Source organism: Heloderma suspectum, chromosome 1, assembly GCF_057233095.1.
Source record: "Heloderma suspectum isolate Gila_16-S chromosome 1, 16-S_ref, whole genome shotgun sequence".
In the NCBI taxonomy this organism is placed as follows: domain Eukaryota; kingdom Metazoa; phylum Chordata; class Lepidosauria; order Squamata; family Helodermatidae; genus Heloderma; species Heloderma suspectum.
The window spans coordinates 262,246,643-262,272,559 of record NC_139458.1 but is presented as its reverse complement, the minus strand read 5'-3'; the positions used below and the strand labels follow the sequence as shown (position 1 = coordinate 262,272,559).

Genomic DNA, 25,917 nt, shown 5'->3' with positions numbered 1-25,917 from the left:
AAGTAATAGTAGTATATATCAAAAGTATTCTTCCTTCCTGACTTTGTAATGGATATTATTACAATAACTACATTCAATTGACTGAAAATATGAGTGCAATGATGTTCCAACTTCAAAGCAAGTCCTTTTCTTCTAAGGGAGCGATCCTATGGTCACTAGTCAGCAGCTAGACAGCCATAGGATACGTTGGTTTCTGGGAACCGACCTCGGAGCTCGCGCTCTGAGGTCGGTTCCCTGAGAACTGACTGTCAGGGTGGAAACTGAGCCAATAGAGCCCCAGAGCAATTCTGATTCTGAGGAGGATCAGCAATCTGGGAGAGGAGCCAGCTCATCCCTCATAGGCACAGCAGCTGGCAGAGATTCCTCCTGCAGGCATTCCTGAGATAGATAGTGATCCTAGCAGTAGGAAAGTGTGGGAGGGGGGCTTGCTGGACGCTCGATGCAGACGCAAAGAGCGATGAGCGATGGAGGACGCGGAAAGGAGGCGTAGCGCCCGTTTGGCGTGCAAGCAACGGCCGCCTCCCGTGGACCCAAGGGAAAGAGGGAGGATCTCTCCCTAGCCCATAAGTTCAGGATCTTCAAGTGACTCTCCTTCAAACGGGGATCAACTGCCTACTCAGCGCATAGGCCACTCTGCTGTTCCTTGCGTAGTCTCTGGTGATTAGCATCTGAAAGAGTCATTAAGTTGTAAAAGGATTAAAGTCTTGAAAAGAATCCTTTTGTCTGTGTCTTGAGTTGGCTATTGGAGTCTACTGAAAGAGGCCGCTAGGGTGCTCCTGACACTGACCTTCCCCTCTCCCACACTGCCTCACAGGCAGCTCAGAATGGCCCCGTACTCCACGCTCCTCAGAGGAGGAGCACAGAGCAGCCAAAACGGGGTGTTCTGGGACGGGGAAGGCGGAAATGCTGGTACAACACATCCAACATGTTGTCCAGCAGCCGCTTCTCCTGCTCCACCTTCCCACGGCTGGACAGCCGAAATCGGCTGTCTAGCCGCAAATGCAGGGCGGCTGAAGCACAGAAGGGATGATCCCCTCCACACTTCTCCTGCCCTGCATTGGATAGGCGATTGCCTCTGAGTTCGGAGGCAGATGCCTATCCCGATAGGATTGCTCCCTAAGTTACTTCTCACGCACATTGATCCACGTTTGATTCACTAACAAAAGCCTGGAACCCTGTGAGGCACTGTAAAGCAACTGGGGTGCAGTGGCAAGGGAAGGGTTAAGCACCCATCCCCCTCCTACAGCTTCTTTTCTGCAAATCAGACAGGTGGTTCCTAGCACTAATAATCATTGCTCTTCTGCTGCAAGTTGCATTGTAAGTACAGAAGAACCACCTTGATGGGGTAGACCAAAGGCCTATCTAGTCCAGCATCCTGTTTCTCACATCAGCTAACCAAATGCCTCTGGGAAGCCCACAAGGAGGACCTGAGGGCACTAGCCCTCTCCTGCTGTTGTTCTACAGTGACTGGTTTTCAAAGGCATCAAAGTTGCTGTGGGTGGGGAAGGGGAATGTCCAATCCACCTGAGTGGCCATTTAAAAAAAAAATTCAGCATGATCCTTAAAAGAATTAAAAATCAACTATTCAAGTGGTATTAAGCACTCATTAATTTAAGTGTGCCCATTACTACCCATGAAATGTCAAAAACAAAGTGTTTAACGTTTGTTTTGGATTAGATGTATAGATTGGAAGTGTTTAATTAGAAAAACCACACTGCCAAAATGGCAGTTGCCAAAAATGGTTTTCCCTCTCATCATTTTTAAAATTAGTGTTATTGCTATAGCACTATAAAAATAATTTCATTAAAAATATATCTGACTATTTTAATATTTTGGAAATTATACCCAGAAAAGTGTTTTAAATTCTAATTAAAAGATCAATTAAAAATTAATGAGATTAAAATGGCACCCACTGCAAAGGTTGTAGTAACTGTGTGCTGAGCTATGATTGGTTCATCTGTTCAACATGTCACTGCCCACATCAAAATGCCACCCTTTAAAAAAGTTAACTTAACTTTGTTAACCACCCAGAGAGCTTTGGCTGTTGGGCAGTGCAGAAATGTAATACATAATAAAAATAGAAGCACCTGGAGTATACAGAAGAGAAGAGCCAGCCACCACTACAACTACCCATCTTGTTTCTGGACTCCATGCTAACTCCAAGTTAACTCCAAGATCAAACTTTGTGGTGGGCAGTGGGTTTTCATTTATTTGGCTTTAGAAGGTAAAGATGCAGGGGTGGAGAAATTGTGAGAAGTTATAAGTAACCAAGCATAATGGGTGAGGGTGCTATTTACAGGATGAGGTTAGAGAAGACAAATAATGATTTGGTAAATCAGTCATAGTATCCCAGTGTTGGAGTAACACAAACTAGTAGGGAATGCTGGTTTCTTTTGAGAAACAAAGGAACAGGAGTGAATAGGAATGGCTCAGGAAAGGGCACAGAATTCCCAACATCCAGTAGTATCACTTTTGCTTGTGGTGGGGACCCCAGTCTAGAGAATCAGATGTGTAGTGTCAGTAGACTACACTCAGAAAATCCCCCCACCCACAACTGTGGAAGGATATAGTCCTGTCCTCCCTTCCCCTGTTGATCATGTCTTTAATGGACAAAGGATGGAGAATCCATGAACGCTACTGAGATTGCAGAACTATAGATTAGAGCAATTACCTCTTGCCCATCACAGTTGATAGGCTTATTACTAGTCAATAATAAGTAACTTCCCTTCCTCCCCAATTTCCCCACTTCTTCCCCAATTCATTAATCTTCTTTCAATGCCTTTCCTATTTCTGTAAAATATAAAAACTTCTCTTTAATAATTAAAAAATGTAGATTATATCAACACAAATGCTCATAAAGTATGGGCTCCTGAAAGTGGAAGTCAGCTAGTCACACAAACTAACCAAAAGATGTCTCCCCACCCCCACCTTGAAGGGCAAATAGCAGCTTCAGGGTGAGGGGTGATACTAACAGGGAAAAAGTTAAATAGCCTCCCCATCCTGTGCTATAGTCCCAATCTGATTCATGGGCCCTAGTGGCCGTGGTTAACTTTTTAATAAACTGCAGGTGATCCCAATCACAAATCTCCCACAATATGCACTCAAAGAAATGGTTAGAACGAATTGGTAGAAATCTGGACTGCAAGTGGGCAAGTTATAGTTTTATTTTGTTATTTTTATTTTGATATTTTGTTCTTATCCACCCACTCAGCAATCCCTATCAACATACACCTTGTTCGTGCCTGTGCGTGTGTGTGTGTGTGTGTGTGTGAGAGAGAGAGAGAGAGAGAGAGAGATTGACCAATTTTATGCAATCATGATTCTCTAGAGGTGTCTGAAGGCCTTTCTTTTTTTCATACCAACCAAGTAATAATTTGTGTTGGAGTACACATCTGTCTGTGATGGTATAAAGTGTCTTTTCTTTTTTAGCTACCCAAGCCAAACAGCATCCCATAACCGAAAAGATGACGCAAATTTGTACTCAGGGGTGTAGTGGTGGCAGGTCATGCCGAGGCTTTGCTCCTGCACTTTTATTGAAGCCAGCCCCCAGCCAGGTCACAGTCTGCTAGGGGAGGAGGAGGGAGCAGAGGAAGGGAGTGCGGGTGGCTGGCGGATGCCTCTTGTTTACCACACAGAGCTGGCCAGACAAAGGGGGCGAGAGGGAGCCTGAGTGAGCTCTGCAGCCTCCTCTCAGCGCCCCCATTCTCCTCCTCAGCTCTCGGCTTCTCTGCATGTCCCTGCGTGCCTAGCACAGCCCTCGTCCTGCAGCGTGGAAGAGTAAACAATCCTGTGATTGTTTACTTGTGGGGCAGGGCAGGCAGCTGGAAGAGCCCTAGAGCAGTTGCTGCTGCTGCTATTGCTTGCAGCAGCTAGTCCTGATGGTCTTTAAATACATTTGTTAAGTAAAGCAGCTTTTCTTTTGTTCTCCCCCGCCCGCATTTCTTCCATATATTTGCTTTGCACTTACTTGAGAGTAAGCCCCACGGTCATGAGGCTTTATTCTATCCATATGATAGGGTTACTATTTTATCTGAGGTAGGAAAAAAAAATCATTGTTGTCCATATCTGATGTATTATTTATTTAATTAATTGATGGGATGTATAGTCTACTTCATCCCAAAGGCTCAGGGCTGGTAATAATATGCTAATCAATCTACTTTATCTTTCCCTGTTGCTGGTCACTAAAAACCAGTTTGAATAAAACATGTCTTCAGCTGCTTCCAGAAGATGCACAGACTTTCATTTTTACAATATATGTGGTACTTTACAGAGAATCATAAGCAAAAAAATCAGGTCTCTGCTCATAGAAGCTTACAATCTAAATTTAAATGTAATTTGTAATCTAAAGTTACATAGCTGCTTGAAACTTAATTTTTGATTATACAAGCTATTATTATTATCATTATTATGTTCTCTTTTTTCCTCACACCATTTAGATATAATGTGCATTTAGGAAGTAAGGGTGTGGAGATGTGAATGGCCTAGACCCTTGTCCTCCTCTTCAAAATATACTCCCATTGTTTTGTACCTTTTATTTAAAAACACACATAAAGCTGATTTACATACCCTTAAATCGGGGGGGGGGGCTCATTACTGCATCACCCTTAAAACTCCTGATGCTTAAACTTGTTCTTGGCAGTTCTCCAAACTATACCCCAGTACCAGCAGCCAGAGCCAGCTAGAGCACCATTTTATCCCGCTCCCACAATTCCAGGGCAGGAAAGAAGAACAGGGCCACAGCTATATGCCAGCTCCCTCAGTAAGTGTGTTTAGGATTGGTGCCTTTTTGTACTTTACAGTGGGGGTGGGGGATGGAGAAATTGTATGGAAAAGTTTCTTTCACATTGTGATGAACATGAAAAAGATAGAGGCAGATGGGTGGTGCAAATGAGAAGCAAAATGATGTCTTGTTCACCTATTGAATTATTAATATTCTTTGTAAGAGTTAGTTTGTGCCAGTTTTTAGGATTTATCACACCATCCTATGCACGTTTACTCAGAAGTCAGTCCCACTATGTTCAATTGCCAACTGGGCTTTCTCCAGTTGAAAGCAGGTAAGCGTGCATAGGACTGCAGCTTTAGCTGCCTTCCCAAGATCTCTGTAAATTTAATTCAAAATAAACACACATTGGATTGCACTGTTAATTCTTGAACATTAATTTCTACAGTAAGTGGAATTGCCAAATGCAACCTGCTCTGTCAGCTACAATTTTTGGTACAAGGTAGGCACGTACCTGGGCAAACAAACGCTGGTGGAGGGAAGGGAAACAGAAAAAAAATCAGTTGGGGGGAGGGGAGAAAGAAGGTGTGTGTGTGTGTGTGTGTGTGTGTGTGTATGTGTGTTTCAATCCAGCTGGGTGTGTGGACGTTTCTGTTGGAGGAGGGGAGAGATGTAATGAAGGAGCTTAGGGAAGGGATCTGTCCATGAAGGCTGAGGTGAGAGGGTGAAGCTTCCATAGAGTATCATATTTTGAAAACCTAAAATGTTTGTGTTTGAATGAGTGAGTGAGTGAGTGAGTGAAAAAGATTTTAACACCCCTGCATGTTTTCTCAGATGTCCAGTTGAAATACCATTGCCTTACTCTCAGCTGCACTGTTTTTGGATCCCAGGTGAAGGCTGTATATCTTACACAGTTGTACAGTCTTAGAAGGGGGCATGGCTGAGAGGGGGCGTGGCTGTGACTGTCATGAAGGGACACTGCACTTCCGAATTTGCCACTACACTGCTGTTTGTACTGCTAACATGCAAAAAGCAGCACAAGGATAATGAAAATAAAAGCTAAAACACAACAAACTACATCAAACAGCCATTGGTGCAGACCTGCTGTACATAAACTAAGCTACTACTTATTATCATCCATCCCTTGTTCAAGGCTGATCCTGGGTCTTGGAAGAGACCTCAGTTCCTCACAGATCAGGCCTCTTTGGCTCATTCCAACTCTACTTGTGCCCCCCTTCTCTTCCTCCCTTCACTATCCCACCACCACAGCTACTGTTTGAGCATGCTGCTGTCATAACAGCCGCTATACTTAGCTGTTGTCAAAGTGACTAGTCAAGCCCTGAAAAATACAGCCCTGGAGGGTGTAGGGAGGAAGGGGGAGGCATAGAAAAGTGACAGTAATGCATTAGAAGAGCCAGTGACACCAACAGGAGTAACTGCTACTGTACCCAGAGAACATGTCCCATTTGTCCTATGGGTGGACTGGCTCAGATAAAATTAACTCACATCAATACATCTAGTGTAAAAGAAGTACACTCTGCTATTCTATCTCCAATCAAAAAGCAACAGAAACAAAAAGGCCACACTATAGTTTTCTGCCTGGTCATCCTGGGAGTCCAGAGTCCAGGTCTTTTTTTTAAGTTGCATCATAATGAGGCAATCTACATTACAACTTTAAACTGGTTCAAACCGGTTTATCTAAAGGGATCCTGCAGTTTCATGAGGGTACTGAGAATTCTTTGCTAGAGTCCCCTGCCCAAGCGGCCCCTCTTCCTAGAGCTACAATTCCCAGAATTCCTGTATTTGGTAGCCGTAATCACTAAAAACAGGTTTAAAGGTAAAGGTAAAGGTGTCCCCAACCAGTCGTGTCCGACTCTAGGGTGCGGTGCTCATCCCCGTTTCTAAGCCGAAGAGCCAGCGCTGTCCGAAGACGCTTCCATGGTCATGTGGCCGGCATGACTGAACACTGAGGTGCACGGAACGCTGTTACCTTTCCCGCCGAAGCGGTACCTATTTATCTACTTGCAATTTCTTGCTTTCGAACTGCTAGGTTGGCAGAAGCTGGGACTGAAGACGGGAGCTCACCCCGTCACGCGGCACTCGGGTCTCGAACTGCTGTCCTGCCGACCTTCCGGTCTGCAGTTCAGCGTCTTAACCACTAAGCCACCGCGGCCCCTAAAAACAGGTTTAAAACCAGTTTAAAGTTGTAATGTAGATTGCCCCTAAGAACCACAAAATCTGTTAGGAAAGTATCAACAGCAACTTAACAGAAGAGGCTTCTTGGAAGATAGTGAGAAGGAGAAGAAAAGATATCTGCCTTCCCCTGTACAGTGTATTTTATTTCATTTTGGGGTGAAAGTAACTCTGAATTATTCAAAATAGAAATAATAACCTTTTATGCTCCAGTTTGTTTAATGTCGCATAGCTAAATTATTGACTAAGCAATACAGGGGAAAGCTCTTTTGTTGTCATCAATAGTTGTGTGTACTGGAAAACACTAAAATGTCAGCTAACAATTAAGCAACAACAAAAACTTGGCAAAAATTGAAACATTGTTTTCCTGAAGAATATGTAGGAAAGTTTTTTATATCATGAAAAAGCAAGGAAAGAGACAGGAATCCCTGTGAAGGAAACAAACCAAGGATCCATTGTACATTCCTTCATTACATAATCAAATATTAATATCTTCTATTTCCTTAATGCTTTTATCCTGTAAGGTCCATTAATCTTTGAAGCTTATATATTCTTACCAACAGATGCTAGTCCAATAATTTGTCTTCCAAAAGATTCAGATCATTTAAAAAGCCACATATGCTGCCAAGTATCTGTTACAGTAAATAATGCCTTCAGGCTTGAATGCACCTATGGGTTTGTTTGTTTTAGCAAAGGCACATATATAATACATTAATGGCAATTAAGCTGAGCAGTAAACGATGAGCAAGTTTCATTTTTTTGATCAGGAATATCAGACACAACAACATGGTTCACCGGGACAATAATTTCACCATTTAAATCAAGCACAGAGTGGTGCTCGTGTGAAACTTGCTAATTAAGATGCAGAGCTTTAAAGAACAAATTACCTCGGATAATTTCATATAGTTACCTGGTAGGTGATGTGAACAAAAGGTGGTTCTTGAGAAGATGGGTAAACTAGAGATAATCTCTTCCCATTTTTAGTGAATTCTGTTAGTTCAAGAAGTCGCAGTTGTAAGTCACTGAAGCTGCTACACAGTTGTTCCAGATTTCTGGATATTTGACTCGCTCCTTTTTCACTAGCCAATTTGTTATTTTTAGGAGAATTTAAAACTTCTTGCATCACTTTAGGAGAAACTGATTGACTGGAAAATCTAGTAGGTGTTCCAAGACTGAACAGAGCCACTGAACGATTACTCAGTTCAGCATCCAAAGTTTCTAGAGCAATGGATGGGTCTCCTAAGACTCTCTTCTCATCAAAATCACTCACACTGGATGATGAACTTTGCTCATAACTGGAACTCTTCACTTCTTCCAACATGTGTCTCCTTCTGCTAGGAGACTGAATAACTGTGCTACCTGGTATTAAAAGCTCCCTCCCTACAATGTGATCCTGTGATACAAGATTCTCAAAATATTTTCTTTTCCCAGGAAGGTTCACAGAGGACTCAAAACTAAATGGCAGACTTTGAGTGATTTCAGATTTTGCTGAGGATTCTCCTTCAAATATCAATTCTTTGATCATCAGCCGGATAATATATCTATCTGAATTAGATGATGGAATAAGTGTAGGATCGGTGAACTTCTGCTTGCCAATCAAAACTAATAAGAGTTTATCTGTCAAAAAGGATAGACCTTTAGGTCGTTCACTTTTCTCTAGTTGGATCTGTTGAATGTTGGGCATACAGGATGAGGTTACTGAGTAGACCAAAACGATGTTACAAGTGTTAGAAGCTATTGCCACAATTTGAGCTCTAAGGTCAAAGGCAATTATATCAGGGACCAAAATGCCAGGAATGCTGACTTTTCTGGTTGTGGTTACCTTTCCTTCAAAAGTCACTAGGATCAAGTATGAAGAATCTTGGCCAGTTCCTGAAGGGTAATCCTTCCTTCTCAAAGGAATGAGAGGACTGGGATCAGATCTACGGTGGTTTGCAAGGATGTGGGTTAAAACAACCAGGCCTGGTGAAGATGAAGTGACTGAATCAACTGCTACTGATCTGTCTGAATCTATAGATTTCCTTCTCAGATCCATAGAGCATTCCTCATCTCCAAGCACCAGTGTAGACTGTGAAGTTAGAGAACCTGTTTCAGTACCTACTGGCAATTCAAATGTGATACCTGCATTTAAGCCACATATCTTATCAAGAGGAAGTTCAGTAGCCACAGCAATTTGGAAATCCAGAGTGGCTTCAATTGCACAGATATAGCCTCCAACATCAAATATTGGGCAAAATGAACAAGCAATTAATGTTTTCTGAGCATCATCCCATATATAGGAATGAAGAGCACTGCTTATAGCGACGACTAAGCGATTGCCATCCTTAGTCCAGCAGGCACAGTGGATGAGACCACTGCTTTTGAGATCCACTTTAACCCTGGAGTTGTCTGAACGAACAGCATATAAAACCGAAGCATCTCGTTTGGTAAGTACAGACAAAATGTCCCTCTTTGGGTGCCACACACAGCCCTGGGGAAGCAATTGGAATGGCTCCCCAATTTCACAGGTCTGAGAAACCAGGAGCTTATTCTTTTCAGAGACACTATAGCTCAGCTGCCAAACACTAACATGCTTTTTATGCTGAACAGCGAGAAGAGCTGGTGTGTCGGCACAACACGGGCTCCAGGAAAGTCCATGGACATGTTCAAACTGACCAATAACAGTTGAATCACCAAACTTCAGTTCTTTGTTATGAAATTGCAACACAGTCAGTGACACTTGCCTGCCATCCGTCCACGCGATCCCATGCACAGGATGGATGGCCTGGTATAAAGCATTAAGACCAATTCTCAGAAGTTTAGCTTTTCCTAGCTCCATCCTTGAAACCTCCTCATGAATGCCGTTTGCTCCAAAGTAGAAACTCCATAGGATTCACCAGAACTGCTTGACTAAGCAAACGCTGCTTGATTGAAGACTCGTTTGCTTGATGGCAATAGCCTTTCTTTTACGCACACAGCCTCTTCTCCTTTGTAACCTCACTGCTGTTCTAAGTATAGAACTACATCAAGACTGCTTTTACTATACCCTTTTCCTAGGAGGAGCCTTCTGTCTCATGTGACATGAGGTTTAACTAATTACTGTTCTCTTCAATGACGTTTTCTTGGAAGCCTATTTTTAACTCTTAAGGGCCAGGCCTATTTAAAAATAGCGCTCTAATACCTTCAGTGAATGACGGTCTCTTCGTCATCAAGCGGAGGAAAGCTTCTACACACTGGAGAGTAATTTCAGCTGCAGCACAAAATAATGACTTAACACTTCTGCTTTGACCACTGTTGAAGACAAGACTAAGAAGATGTAATCATATCCTTGAAGAATAAGGAAAGGCCAGTAATACTCAGCTTTGGCAGCAGTTCCGAACAAATGATGGCAATGACAGGGAAACAATATAAACAGGGTGCTGATTTCTGTGGGTGACAGATTGATTTGAGACTTTTCTTCTTCTGCACATATTGTCTTCTTACTTTATCCTGTAGTTCAAACTGAGAGGGATATTTAAGTATGTCACTGTACATTTCTTGAAAGCAAAAATCTGGGCTTCAGGCTTGCCCGGGAGTCATACTATGTTGACGCACTGACCTCTAGTCCAAGATGTATGTGGGCTACATACGATTACTCTGTGGTGCATGGAAGATGTTCTTCCCATGCTCAGAAGTAATCTTAACTTAATTCTTTTCATTTCACTCATGTGAGAGCTGAACCCTGGCATTTGAAACAAATCCTCGGACTGAGAAAATAACAGATGTTCACAGTATTATTAAAATATATGGGTTGAGAGATTTTACAATGTATTTCTCATACTTCTGTGAGGAAATAATAGAGTGTTGATGTGAACTTAAACCATTTCTAAACCAACTTAAAAGAGTATAATCTATAATTTGTCCATTTACTCCTTTGCCTCCTCAAGTTCCTCCTGCCTCATTGGTCCTCTTGCCCTTCTACTTCCTGGACCTCAGCCTGCCAAACTGCCCCTCCAAAAGACTTTCCTTTTCCCAGGATACATGTGAGGGTTTCCCCTCAGCCAAATGGACCTTTAGCTTCCCTCACAGCAGCTCCAACTGATCCTTCAAGAGCATTTGTTATTAACATTCTATGACATTACAGCCATTAAGCCAAAGAAGGCATTTGAACATAATATGACATTGTATATATTTGTTTTTTTTCAGGAACTTTTATCCCACTTTTAAAAATTTGAATCAAAATTTACAAAGTGGTTAAAAATAAATATTCATAACACAAACCACTTTAAAATATAGCAATTAATAAAAGCCAAATCATGTAGCAGGAAACTAGAAGGGTATTTCACTACAGAGGTCTCCTAGGGTGACTCCACATTAAGCAACTCCCCCCCCCCACCTGCAAAATTCCACATCCTTTCCAGAGCTTCCTGCATTCGGTTCCTTTGCGGGATTAGGAAGGGCTCCATTATATGGCAGACACGTGGTTTGAACTGAGGAGGTGCCTTCCTCCCTCCCTGCCATGTGTGTAAAGGAGTGGGGGTGGTTCTTGTTTTCGTAGCTTAACTTCTGTACGGATTTCTCGCAGCCCCTGGGAAACCTCTGACTTGCTTCTGAGGAGACATAAAATGTAAGATTGTGCCGTAAATCTGCAACCCTCGGCACACTTACGTGGGAGTAAACCCCACTGAACTTAATGGGGTGCTCTGAATCAACAGGGGATGTTGCTTCTGAGCTTGGTGGGGTGGGGGATCAGATGTGTCTCCTTTCGTTGCAGGGAGGCATTTTACCCTCTTCTCCCTCCAGCTGAGAAATGTGCTCAAGCATTTACGTGGCAGACACCTGGGAACTGAGGGAAGTCTTTCCTCCGCAAGACTTGAGTGGAGGCAGGAGTTGCAACTGGTGGGTGATGCCTGACCTCGCGCTTGTCAAATCTGCTCCTGCATGCCCTTTAGCCCATCCTCAATGCCTTCTTTCCTGACCATACCTCCCACAACTGAAAACAAACATCCACAGCAGGCAGACACAGCGGTTTCTTCTGCTGTTGAAGAATTCCACGGAGAGGTCATGGTGCTCCTGTTCCGTGGGCTGGAAAAAACACCACATTTTGCGTTTGGAGAAAACACAGGGTAGGCTGGGGGAAATTGTGGGAGGCGCCCTGGAGGATAACGGCATCATATAAGAGCCTGCAAACTTCTGTGACAGAGCCATCTCAATAGCAGGATAAAAACTCCATGTGATGAACCCCCTAGTGCTGCCAATCAAAAGGCTATTCCATTTCCCCCTCAACGAATTTTTTGCAGAAAGAAAAAAGATGGAGTTAGCAGTGGGAGGGTTACAAGTGGAAGAGAATAAGTGTGATCGTATGGCACACTAACCCATGATGGGTGACTAGCCATGCACTGTGAGTTGTTTTGCCAGCAACCCACAGTGTGTGGTTTGTGTGCCCGACAAGACAATCAGGCACACCACACAGCACGTGGCTTGTTTCCTCCAGCCTTCCCCCTTGGTCCTCCTGCCAGTTTCGCCCAGTATCCTAGAGGATTTGGCAGCAGAACCTGTCTTGTCTGCCGCCAAGCCCCCGTCCCTGCTCTGACCATGATCCTGATCCCGGTTGGAGCCTTTAATTTATTTTTTTTTCACAGAAATGGGGTTGGGAATTTCCCTACACACACACATTTTATGTTTTATGTGTGCAAATGTCCCCTTACTTTTTTTAATTTTAAAAAAACCAATTATTCGCAGTTGCACACTTCCGTAATTGGGGGGATCCAAAATACAGGGGCTTGCCTTGGCTTCTCCCTTGTATGTTAGACATATAAGGTAACAGTCAAGGCTACACTGTAGCAAGGCTGTTTCAACAGCCTTGCACAGTTGACAGGTGGGGAAACGGAGTGTTGATCACCCCCGTAGCAAGGGTATCCCCAGGTTTCAGTGCGTTGCCCTGAACCTTGGGGGTGCCCTGCTAGGAATCCCCACTTACCCAAGTCCCCAGCAACTGTTTTAAAGGATGCCTAAGAGCCACCCTCTTTTTCTCCACAGATTGCTATAACCGCTTTTGTCTTGACAGCTGTCAGACTAGAAGCAGTTTCTCCCTTTGGGAGAGAAAAAAGGGGTGGCATGCACTTTTATATGAAAATGGGGTGCTGCAGACTCAGGGAAGGGCGGACTAGAAGGGGACACCCCCAGGGTTTGGGGCAAGACTTTATATCCTGGGGAGCACTCCACTAACTGGGTGATCTTGAGCAACGATGGGTTCTTTTGCCCCTGGGATTGTCTGAACCCAGTCAGTGTCTGGATTCCCTATCAAATTCCATGAATGGAGCAGCGCGATTGCACAAGAAGAGACTTGTCGGAAAGGACCCTAAAAGAATATGAAAGAATAAAAGCAGCATCAACAATAAAATTTTAAAAGCAATTAAAATAAAGACAAGAGTTCACAACAGATCACTGTTGTCACTGATACGATATCCTTGCAGAAAAAGCACAATAAGGCTGCAGTCTTGTACATATTTACCTGGGAGTAAGTCTAATTGAATTCAGTTTGGCTTAGTTCTGAGTTGACATGTTGACATGTATAGTATTGCAATATGAGGCTTTGGGGATTTCTTTTTGGTAGGGGGAAAAGCCGTTTCTCACCCATAGAACAGAGCAGAAGGAACTCCAAATGAAATGCCCTCCCTCTCTTAACATGATGTTATGGCTTGTATAACCACCAAACTGCACCTTTGAGCTAAGGATTACATTGGTTTACAAAGGTAAAGCCAGCCACCAGGTGGTGCCTCTCCTAATTGCATAGGCACAATTCTGGAACTAATTAAAGCATACTTGCAGGTAAGTCTGCAAATGGTACCACTCACAAAATATTTGAATAGCTAGCCCATCCACAGAGACCTATTTTAGTTATTTGTGGCACACACTGATGACTTGAAAGAAAGGGAGAGGGGAGAAATCTGTTTTCCTCCAGTTTACAAAAAAGTAAGTGGCCTGGCTCAAATCTCATAAATATTGTTGTGGGCTTCTTCACAAGGAGCTCTTATCCTGCTATTGAGATTGGTCACTCCTGGAAGTTTGTAGGCTCTTTAGATGACGTCGTTAACCTCTAGGGCATCTCCTGTACTAAATGACCTTTATTCTGTTTTTTTAAAAGATTGGAGATATGAGCTATCAAATTATAGCATTTGAGTTCTGCTTGAGTTCCATCATGAAAAAGGAAAAGCCGCAATAAGAGAAGCTAGACCACAGTGCCATCTAGTGGCTGTATAATGAAACATATGCAAGACTCAGATAAGGGGAGAAAGGAGGGGGAAACGGGGGGGGGGAAGGAAGCGCATGTAAAGGGAGTCCATCATGATCCTGCATTTAAAACGGAAGTGACAAAGCTAGAAAGATGGTTCACACGTGCATGTTCATGGCTTGCTGAATGTAAAATGAATTTATGTCTCGCATAGATAAATAAGCCATCACTGATTAATCACTACAGGCAGACTTTTCAAAGGGATGTCTGAACGTGCTTGCTGTGGATGTTTTGTGACTCACTGCATCCCCCCATGTAGTTATGTGTAACTGGTGAGTTTGGTTGATTTGGCTCACTTGGAAGTTGCCTTTCCAGGTCTTTTTTCCTTTGGACTATTGCCTGGAATGGCTACTGATATGTGGTTTGTGTGGACATTTTGTTGCTTATTTTATCAATCCCATCTAGTCATGTGTGACTGGTGAATTTGGTGGTTTGGCTCTCTTGGAAGCTGCTGTTCCAAGCAATTTTTCAGAATACAGACTATTGCCCGGAGCGGGTATCAGAACATGGTTTCTGTGGAAGTTTTGTGTCTCATTGCATCCCTCCCATGTAGTTAGGTCTGACTGGTTAATTTGGTTGATTTGGCTTACTTGGAAGTTGCTGTTCCAGACCACTTTGCAGAATATGGCCTACTGCCTGGAATGGCAACTGAAATATGATTTCTGTGGAAGTTTTGTAGCTTATTATATCAGTCTCATGTAGCTATGTGTGACTAGTGAATTGGCTTGGCTTGGCTTACTTGGAAGTTGTTGTTCCAGGCCATTCCATTCTGTTCCAGATGGGTTCTGGGCATTATGGGCTTAATAATAATATAATATTGCAAGGGTTTCAGTCCTAAAATATTGTTCTCAAGTGTCTCTAACACATGCCATTGTTTTTGGTATGTTTCTTTCAAATAAAGTGGCCATTCCAGCCTGTTCAATTACATTCCTGCTTTTATGCCATCTCGAATTACTGCATGCACAGACTACATCTGAGAATTCTCCTCTGCAGTTCCTCCTTGCTCTAGGATCAAGCAGAATGATAGATTGCTTCATTTTTTTTCTTACATGTTGTGCTTCTCCTGAGTACCTCCTCCAAATTCTAAACCCCTTCTGACAGAGCTTCTTTCTGCTTCCTAGGGCTCAGTCTCACAGGTCTTCTGGTTATGGCCTGCTGCTGGTCTTGTCCACTACTCAGAAAGGAGGGAAAGATTCCTCCCTTAAAGCCTGGCCTCACACCACTCCTATGCCTATCCCTGTGGTAACTGCCACAGAAAATTACTCTCCAGTGGTACCTTGCCTGGAAATCTTTAGTAGCACTCACTCACTCACTCACTCTTTGAGCTCTTTCCCTGGTGGGCCTGGAGTTCTTTCTGTGAAAAAACACAAGCTGCTAGCTCTGCCACAGAATCCCTCTTTAATGCCTTCCCTGTTTCTTTTCAACTTACAACAAACTCTGTAACTGGGGCCTGGGCCAAAAATAAGCCAGCCTGACCAGTCTTATCTCTATTGCTGCACAGACATAAAGAGTTTATCTTCCCATAACTGGTTTAGATTCCCTTACATTTGGGCTGCAGCTCTAACTAATAAGCAGGGCCTCCAGCCTCCCAAGGATGCGTTCTACAGCCAGCAAAAGCCTCAAATTACCATCAATTCTATTTCATACACAACTACATAAAATATTAGTAGTAAAGGAGGGGGGCCTGCATCAAACTCTAAACCATACCCCATTTTCGAAGGTGACAGTTGTGCCACCCCCCGTTGAGACGGGAAGTCCCGCCCTAGCCGGAAGCCCCACAGATGCGATCAGCTGACCCGGTCATATGACCTTCAGGGACACCTGACGGGGGTCATGTGACCCCTCTACGAACTCGCCAGGCCACCGTGGACCCATAGGAATTGGTTTTAGAGCCCTAGCGGGTACGGGCGTGGAAATGGCCCATGGGGCAATTTCCAAGCCACACCCCGGATTGGTCCTGCGGGGTCATGTGACACCTCTACAAACTCGCCAAGCCACCATGACCCAATAGGAAGAGGTCTTAGAGCCTAGCCCTGTAAGGTCACACCCTGCAACCCTATTGACCAATAGGGACAGCCTTGCCCCCAGAAAAACAGCCTTTTATCATGCCCAGACACGTTTTCTGCACAGAGAACGTGGCGCAGCCAAGAGTGACTGAGGGACCTATGGGTTTTACTCATCTCCCAGTACCCTTGTGCATTCAGCCAGAAAGATGGAAACTGCACCTATGAAACTTGGAGTCATAAACAGTAAACCAGGGAAGGGAGCTGATGTCACAGCGACTGTAACAGACAGCTTACCTTTAGCTGTATTTCCCATGGGCAAAGAACTTTTCCTGAAACTGAGTTACATGCCGCTTGGAGTATGGATAGTACTGAGGTGAAGCCTGTTGAAACATGGATGGCGGGGTGCTTATGAAAATAGCCACCTCGCCTTTAGAGAAAATGGAGCTGGAGGATCCTGACACAACCTGGTCTACTTTCTGCACATCCCTTGAGGATCTGGAAGAGGAGATGGAATTTGTGGCAGAGAAAGGAGGCACACCAGTAAGTGTTTATTTCTGAGATTTGTTCTTAATAGTATTTAGAGAGCAATTCCGGGGGTGGCGGTACATGCTGCTGACTCTAAGCTTTTCATTATTTTACACAGGGACATGGAATGTATGGTGATATCGAGAACCTGAACATCGAGAGTTCACCAACAGTCAACATTTCCTGCCTGTCATGTATTTCCCCAGACACGGTCATAGAAAGGTAATGTTTTCTGTGGTGGTTGTTTCTTTTGCACCAATAAAAATGCTTTGTAGTAACTCTACGCGTCCATTCTTGCATTAACCTACAAAATGTCAGAGCATGAAGAAATCCTAAAGAAGATTTATTATACCCCCGGTGAAGTTGGGAGTTTGGGTGGAGTGAACCCCTTATTTCAGGAGGCAAAGAAACAGAGCAAAACGCTGGTCAGAAGAGAGGTTACCAAGTGGCTCTCAGATCAGGAGGCTTACACACTGCATAAACCAGCCAGGATCCATTTTAAACGAAATAGGACCATAGTGTCTGAAGTGGATGCACAATGGCAAGCCAATTTAGTCGACATGAAGCAATTTTCTCAATACAACAATGGTTACAAGTATATTTTAACAGTGATAGACATTCTGTCTAAATATGCCTGGGCTTGCGCTCTAAAAGGCAAAACGGGCAGGGAAGTGTTTGGAGCTTTTAAAGCGGTTTTCACACAAGATGGAAGGCAGCCTGTCAAAATACAGATGGACAAAGGAACGGAGTTCCTAAACAAGGATGTGGGTCGTCTATTCAAAAAACATGGGGTACACCATTTTGTTTCCAATACTGAGGTAAAAGCAGGGGTTGTTGAGAGGTTCAACAGGACTTTAAAAACAAAAATGTGGCGGTATTTCACAGCCAACAATACCTTCACTTATATAGACATGCTACTGCAATTCCTAAAAAGTTATAACCATAGCTTTCACAGAACCATCAAAGCTAGGCCTGTGAATGTTAATCAGTCTAATTCCCTGGCCATTTGGAAAGTAGTCTATGGGAGCTTTGAAGAAGGAAATGGCAACCCACTCCAGTATTCTTGCCAAGAAAACCCCATGGAACGTATCACAAGGCTAAAAGATATGACACTGGAAGATGAGCCCCTCAGGTCTGAAGATGTCCGATATACTACTGGGGAAGAGCAGACGGTATTTCCAAGTAGCGCCAGAAAGAGTGAAGCGGCTGGGCCAAAGCCGAAAGGACACTCAGCTGTGGATGTGTCTGGTGTGAAAAGAAAATCTGATGCTGTAAATAACAATATCGTTTAGGAACCTGGAATGTAAGATCAATGAATCAAGGTAAGCTGGAGGTGGTCAAACATGAAATGGCAAGACTGAACATCGACATCTTGGGAATTAGCGAACTAAAATGGACAGGCATGGGCAAATTTAATTCAGGTGACCATCATATCTACTACTGTGGGCAAGAATCCCTTAGAAGAAATGGAGTAGCACTCATAGTCAACAAAAGGGTGGGAAAAGCAGTTGTTCAGTCGTTCAGTCATGTCCGACTCTTCGTGACCCCATGGACCATAGCACGCCAGGCCTTCCTGTCCTGCGCTCTCTCCCGGAGCGTGCTCAAGTTCATATTCATTGCATCCGTGATGCTATCTAGCCATCTCATCCTCTGCCATCCCCTTCTCCTTTTGCCTTCAGTCTTTCCCAGCATCAGGGTCTTTTCCAGAGAGTTTTCTCTTCGCATTAGGTGGCCAAAATATTTGAGCTTCAGCTTCAGTATCTGTCCTTCCAATGAGCACTCAGGGTTGATTTCCTTTAGGATGGACTGATTTGACCTCCTTGCAGTCCAGGGGACTCGTAACAGTCTTCTCCAGCACCACAATTCGAAAGCATCAATTCTTCGGCGCTCAGCCTTCCTTATAGTCCAGCTCTCACAGCCATACCTTACTACTGGGAAAACCATAGCTTTGATTAGATGGACCTTTGTCGGCAAGGTGATGTCTCTGCTTCTTACTATGCTGTCTAGGTTTGCCATAGCTTTCCTCCCAAGGAGCAAGCGTCTTTTAATTTCATGGCTACAGTCACCGTCTGTGGTGATCTTGGAGCCCAAGAAAGTAAAATCTGTCACTGCTTCCATTTCTTCCCCTTCTACATGCCAGGAAGTGATAGGGCCAGATGCCATGATCTTAGTTTTTTTAATGTTGAGTTTCAAACCAGCTTTTGCACTCTCCTCTTTCACCCTCAACAAGAGGCTCTTGAGATCCTCTTCGCTTTCTGCCATTAGGGTGGTATCGTCTGCATATTGGAGGTTATTGATAATTCTCCCAGCAATCTTAATTCTGAGCTGTGATTCATCCAAGCCGGCATTTCTCATGATGTACTCTGCATATAAGTTAAATAAGCAGGGTGACAATATGCAGCCTTGTCGTACTCCTTTCCCAATTTTGAACCACTCGGTTGTTCCATGTCTGGTTCTTACTGTTGCTTCTTGACCCTCGTACAGGTTTCTCAGGAGACAGGTAAGGTGGTCTGGTACTCCCATCACTTTAAGAATTTGCCACAGTTTGTTGTGATCCACACAATCAAAGGCTTTAGCATAGTCAATGAAGCAGAAATAGACGTTTTTCTGGAATTCTCTTCCTTTCTCCATGATGCAGCGAATGTTGGCGATTTGATCTCTAGTTTTCTAGTTCCTGAAAAGCAGTTCCCCTTTTGAGAAGAGGCTTGGACATCATCAAACCCCACGCAAAGACTGCTGCATGTAATATTGCTAAAGATGTAGCTGGTCACGTTACTCAGACAGTTATGAATTGCGTGAACAATCCACTTTCTCAAGAGGGGTCAGGCCTAATGTATATTAAAAGGAAAAGGAGCCGAAAAAGAAAAGCATCACGGGTGAGATTGATTGGACCACCCCACCCCATTAAAAGAAAAGTTGTGAGAGGAAAGAGATGTCAGAAGCGACGTGTTGTAAGAAAGAAGAGACGTCCAGCTGCGTCAAAAAGAGATATATTTTAGACTCAATCATGGCTTTTATCCACTGCGGCTCTGAAGAATGCACTAAATCTGAATTGGATCTATTCTGCATTGGTCCTATGCAGACCAGTATTAAGAGAAGTTTATTTATTGAAGTACCCCCCTTGTCAGCTCTGACAGAATCTGCACCCCTAGACTTCTTCATCACAGAAAATGGTGAAGATTATATGGATCTAAATAACACCTTGCTCTATATGTGCTGCAAAATTGTCAATGAAGATGGGAGCAACATTGCTGCAGATGCAGCAGTAGGCCTGGTGAATTACCCCATAGCATCCATCTTTAGTCAACTGGATGTAACGGTGGGGGATCGACTTATAAGTCAGAGTAATAATTCTTACCCTTATCATGCTTTCGTTGAATCTGTGCTGAACTATAGTGAGGATACTCTAGCAACACAATTTTCAGCAGGCCTATTTTACAAAGATACAGCCGGGGAACACGAATCTGCGGGTCTGGACGGAAACAATCGAGGCTTCATTAAAAAAGCAAACCTAACAGCTCAAAGCTGAAAAATAGAGCTATTGGGACATCTTCATACTGATCTGTTTTTTCAGGAAAAACTGCTGTTAAATGGAGTTGATGTGAAAATTAAACTTACACGCACCAAAGATGCTTTCTGCTTAATGACAGAAAGTGCAGCAAGACGTTACAGACTGCAAATTTTGTCAGCCTCCCTTTTTGTGAAAAAAGTGAGGGTGGCCCCTGGTGTTCGCTTAGGCCATGCAGAGGTTCTGTTGACAGCCAGCACCAAATACCCCGTGGATCATGTGAGTATGAAAGTGTTTAGCATTCCCAGAGGAAGCCGCGTTGCCAATCAGGAAAACCTGTTTTTGGGGCAACTGCCTAAACAGGTCATTATAGGCCTAGTGGATAATGATTCCTTCAGTGGAGCTTTCAATAAAAATCCATTTAATTTTCAGCATTATGATATTAATTTCGCAGCTCTTTACCTGGATGGAGAGCAAATCCCCACGAAGCCACTCCAACCCAATTTTGAAGATGGAAACTGTGTAAGAGAATACACAAGTCTGGTACAAACAGCCGGCAAACATATGAAAGATAGGGCCCTTTTAATTAACCGTGAGGAATATGCGAACAGTTAAACACTTTTTGCATTCAACCTGACGCCGGACCAAGAATGCGGAGATCACTATTCTTTGATTAAAACTGGGAACCTGAGAGCAGAATTCCGTTTTGCTAAAGCCCTGGCTGCCACGGTCAACATGATTGTTTATGGTGTTTTTGACAATGTGATAGAAATAAATCACAGGAGAAATGTCCTGTCTGACTATATGTAACATGGACAGCGTGCAGCTAACTCGTGTGCTATCATCAAGCTCCTGCACCAGAAAGATTTTCTACGGCGTGTCTCCTTGTGACATGCTTCCCAGTGGGAGGGTACACCAAAGGCCTGTGGGGTTAGTAGTCAATACCCACCCCCACAACCTACCTGGAGAACACTGGCTGGCCATCTACTTGACAGAGGATAAAAGTGGAGAGTTTTTTTATTCCTACGGGCGCCCGCCCAACCACCGCCTCTTCCCTAAAACCATCATGAATTTTTTAAGAAAAAATGCCAGGAAGACTGTGTTTCAACCCAGGCAACTCCAAGCCCATGAGTCCGTGGTTTGTGACTACCATTGTGTATTTTTGCTGCAGCAGCGTTGCAAAGGCCTAACATTTAAACAGATTCAAGAACTGTATTCTCACAATTTAGAAAGAATCAAATGATAGATCATTTTGTAAAAAACAAGAACATGCCCAGGCATGCCTTAGACAAGTTCCAACCTGCCCAGGCATGCCTTAGACAAGTTCCAACCTGCCCAGGCATGCCTTAGACATGCTCCAACCTGCCCAGGCATGCCTTAGACATGCTCCAACCTGCCCAGGCATGATTCAAACTGCCTAAGCATGCCTTAGACATGCTCCAACCTGCCCAGGCATGCCTTAGACAAGTTCTAACCTGCCCAACGCTGTAGATCATACCGTGATTTTCATAGCCGCATTTCCCAATAAAGCATCCTCTATTGAGGTTTTTTAAAACAAAGAATTTCTTGTCTGTATGTTTTCTAAGTATTTACCCTTAAAGTAGACAGGCACAGCACAGATTACTTTAAGTAAGTTTTTTTTATAAATACTAATTTATTTTTAGTCCTGATAAAACAAAAAACACAAAAGGTTACTTCATAAGCTGAACCAGGTAGGAGCTTCAGAACACTTTTGTTTTTTAGCACTCATAGAGGTGTGCAACAACATTGGTGTCGCGCCTTTGGGATTCTTTAGGTAGTCCAAGGTTTCTCTATGGGTAGGATTACCCACTACAGATGCTGGGACATTTAGTTCAGCCAGAGCACTCATAAAAACATCCCATCCTTTTGGGGTACGCTTGGTTTTCAGGGTCTGTGTGATCCCCTTCACCAAATCCAGAATATTGGAACCAGGTACAGCCACCCCCTTGTACACAAAGGCTCCTTTCTCATCCCATGAAGAAACATCTCTGTTTTGCTGCATTTTGATCCATAGGAGCCTGCATTGTTCTTATATCTAGCAGGAAGACTGTCCAGTACTTCTTGGAAGACATTGTCAGAGATTACTGATGCTTCCATAGAGGCTTGTTGTGGCTGAGGTAGAAACAGGTTTAGGTTTTCTTTCTCTGCCTCCCTCTGTCTTACATGGGTCAGATATTTTTGAAGCAAAGAAGCATAATGTTTAACATTTTCATGTTCTGTTAAGTCGCTTCTATGGAGAATTCCCTGCATCTCAGTATCTAGTGAGCTGATTGCTGCAGTTCTGATGTTTTCCTCCTTAGGAGGTGGCCCCTTTAATTTTTCCAGCTGGTGGCTAGGGACCAAATACATCTTTTCAGTATACTCCATCACTGATTGGCTAAAAACCCGGTGAGCAGGGGGACTGCAAAACTTAGTAACGGTCCAAGAAACGCACCAGATTGTCTCACCAGATGCTTCTTTCTTCTCAGAGCGACTTCCTTGTTACTCAGGCTTTTAATAAGGTTACGTTTCTTTCTTAATGTACGTACCTGTTGGGGAGATAGAGGAATGTTGCCTTTGAGTGTTGAGTGCTATTTCTGAGATGGCCTCAATCAGATCATCAGATGCTGCACATAAAATGGCTTTCCTCTGGCATGGCAGTGCCTTAATAAGAATTTTTAAGAGTGCCAAATTTCTTTTTACACAGTTAGACATGTTGCCTTGCAGAGGAGCTGGGCATCAATAGATGGGCTAGCACTAAAGGCGAAGCCTTTTGTAACCAGCTGGAGCTTTTTTCATGGTGTACACTACAGGCCAGTCTGGCAGAAAAAGACCTGTTCTTAACCTGTAAGTTTCTGGGGTAGATGCATTTAAATCTACCACCAGATAACCATAAGGTTTGCTTGTAGAATCTGCAAACGCCTCCATGAAGAATTGACTGTTTTGTGGGTACATTTGATGAGCTAAAATCACCATTTGTAATTTATCCCTGGGGTTTTTGAATAGCACCATATATTTTGCATTTAGGCTGATGGTGTGGTTGCTTTTTCCCTTGCAGAAAATATTCTGCATGATGAAAAAAATACTCAAGTTCCTGTGGTGTACATACTGAGTAAAGGCCTTTTCGACTTCACAGCTCTCAGACGCCGACAACATCAGGTCGTCTATCACCAAAAAATTTACTTTATTGAGGGGTAACAAAGCATTATCATCAAATTTTACAGGCGAACCCTCCACAAACTGAATAAATGGGTATTTACATAGCAGATCTTTGTACAGAGGCTGCCAACAACCATAACACCACACAACATTTTCAGGTACAACCGAGAACACACTGTGAGCATTGTCCAGCATATTTTTGATGAAAAAGCTTTTCCCACAGTTGCTAGGCCCCACTAGAATGGCTGAAAAGGGGTGTTGCCAGCATGTATTCATAGTCAAAATCCGTAAGGCAGTATGTTAAACCCTTCAGTAATAACTCTTTTATCATATACCACCTTTTGAGTTTTCCTGAGAGTCTTAGTTTCCAGAGTCCAATGGCTTTTGTTCCTTACAATACCTAGCTGCTGTACAACAATCTCACAAGGCGGTCTGCGCTCCCTGTCTGAGACGTAGGCAAAAACTAAGTCTTTGAGACTGTTGAAATTAATTTTTTCACAGTTAGTGGTGTTCAATGTAATGCTTTTGACCTTCAAAAAACTTTCCCTTCTCCTGAAAGTTTAAAACCATAGGACTTAGGACCAGCCGACACAAACTCTGTGATAAATTCATCTGCAGGGATTTCACCTGTGAGGTCTCCTAAGTAATCACCGAGAGGGGGTATCCACTGCCCCTCCCTACTCACAAATATCACCGAATCTGTATTGTGATATAAACATCGATCTTGAAGGCCATCTAGCAAAGTGTAGAGCTTCAGCCGAGCATATGCTGTTGTAAAGGCAGCTATGAACACATTCTTCCTACCTAGAGTTATCATGGGGACTTCAGAATGTTTCCAGGACACGGATGCGGCATCAGTATCAATAAATTAGGGATGTCAGAGAATTTTGCTACGAATCTCGGGGAGGCCGAATGCCAGCGCATTCGGTCCCCCGAAATTGGTGGCAAAACGGTCTGCCCCCCTGCCCCCCCCCGGGACGGGACTTACCTTGTGCGAATGTCCCTGGCAGCAGCGGCGGCGGCTCCGGCGGTGGCTCCGGCGGCGGTTCAGCAGCAGCGGCTGTGGCGGCCAATCTTCCGACTGGCTGCCGCTGCCGCCATTTCCAGTAAAAAAAAAAAAAAGTGATAGGCTACGTAAACATTTACGTAGCCTATCACAGCTAGATTTTTAAAAAATACCGTGATAGGCTACGTAAATGTTTACGTAGCCTATCACGGCTGAGTGGAAAAAAAAAAGAAAAACTGCGCGTACGCAAATGGCGGCGCCCATGGGCGCCGCCATTTGTGTTCCTTATTTTGGTACGTGTAGTCTACGTAAACATTTAGGTAGACTACGGCGAAAATAAGGGGAACGCAAATAGCACCAGCAAGAAAACTCTTGAGGCCCTCATCTGCTTTTAACATATGCCTCCACTTGTGTTCCCATATAGTCCTGACTTCAAACCCCATCAGTTTCAGTTCAGCAGCCCTTTTTTGTGTGAAGTTGTACAGGAATTCATATGTTTTACCCTGCAGGGGTTTTACCCTGCAGGGGGTTCTTTTCTTCCGGAGAATAACACACTAAACACCCATGCTAAAAGCAGCCATGAAATTCAAAGGCTGTCTTCTTATTATCTATGACCGCATAGCCATCTAGAAAATAAGGGCCAGCTTTGAATTCCCCACCCTTTAAGGCGTGCTGAATCTGAATGTTTTCTTTATGCTCTGTGTAACTCAACCACCGAATTGCAGGGGTGGAAAACCGTTTACACTGCCGGTGATAATTATCTGGTGGGGGTATGGCAATGGTGTATTCCATTAGAAATACATTGCAAAAGATGTACTAGCCAGAGTGGGGTATTGGAATGGATCTATTGCTAACCTTTTGTTCACATACTTCTTACCATTCCAAAACGTTCTCACTGTCTGTGTCAGTTCCATGATTTCATGTCGGTACTTGGTGCATGCCTGCTCCAAAATATTAACATCTTGCCTGCAGTAAAACATCAACTCCTTCTGCATTTCAAAAGATTTTGACTTGTTCTCATCATACCACGCTAAAAAAGCCTCTCTCTCTCCAGGCATCATGTATTGGGCACCATAGTCCTCTGCTTTAGGCAGCGGGCCCACATAGTCCCGAAGCAGAGAGCTTCGGCTATTGGGCGGTATAGAAATGAAATAAATAAATAAATAATAAAATAGTCCCAATTCTCAGGTTTGTTAAAATAATGTGGGAAGTAGCCCTTGGTGCTGGTAAAACCCAAGGCTTTTGGTAGCTTTGAGAGGGCCATGGGTAGATGACAGAGTGAATCGATAAATTTTATATCTTGCCCCTTCACGGTGATACACAGCAATTTTCCCCCTTGAGTAATAAGATCTACAGTAAGTTTCTCTTTTATCAGCTGGCTGAGAATAAAGTAACCATCATACCCCTTTGAGTTATGGGCTATAAAAGTGCACCCTTTGAACTGCACACTGTCTGTGAAGGTCTTGATAAAATCAGAGAGACAGGAATCACCCTTAAACTCCCACGTTTTGCCAGCCATGACCCACGGGTTTACATCCCCATGCGCTT

At 43.6% G+C, this 25,917-nt stretch overlaps 1 protein-coding gene across 1 annotated transcript in view; it reads right to left on the bottom strand.

Annotated features, from left to right (window-relative positions):
• The window catches only part of WDCP (WD repeat and coiled coil containing), a 34,236-nt gene extending 24,505 nt beyond the window's left edge, over positions 1–9,731 (bottom strand). The window contains exon 1 of the mRNA XM_084826489.1: positions 7,824–9,731. Within this exon, the coding sequence (XP_084682615.1) occupies positions 7,824–9,731 (1,908 nt within the window). The remainder of the gene's footprint in view (positions 1–7,823) is intronic.
• Positions 9,732–25,917: the final 16,186 nt, after the last annotated feature.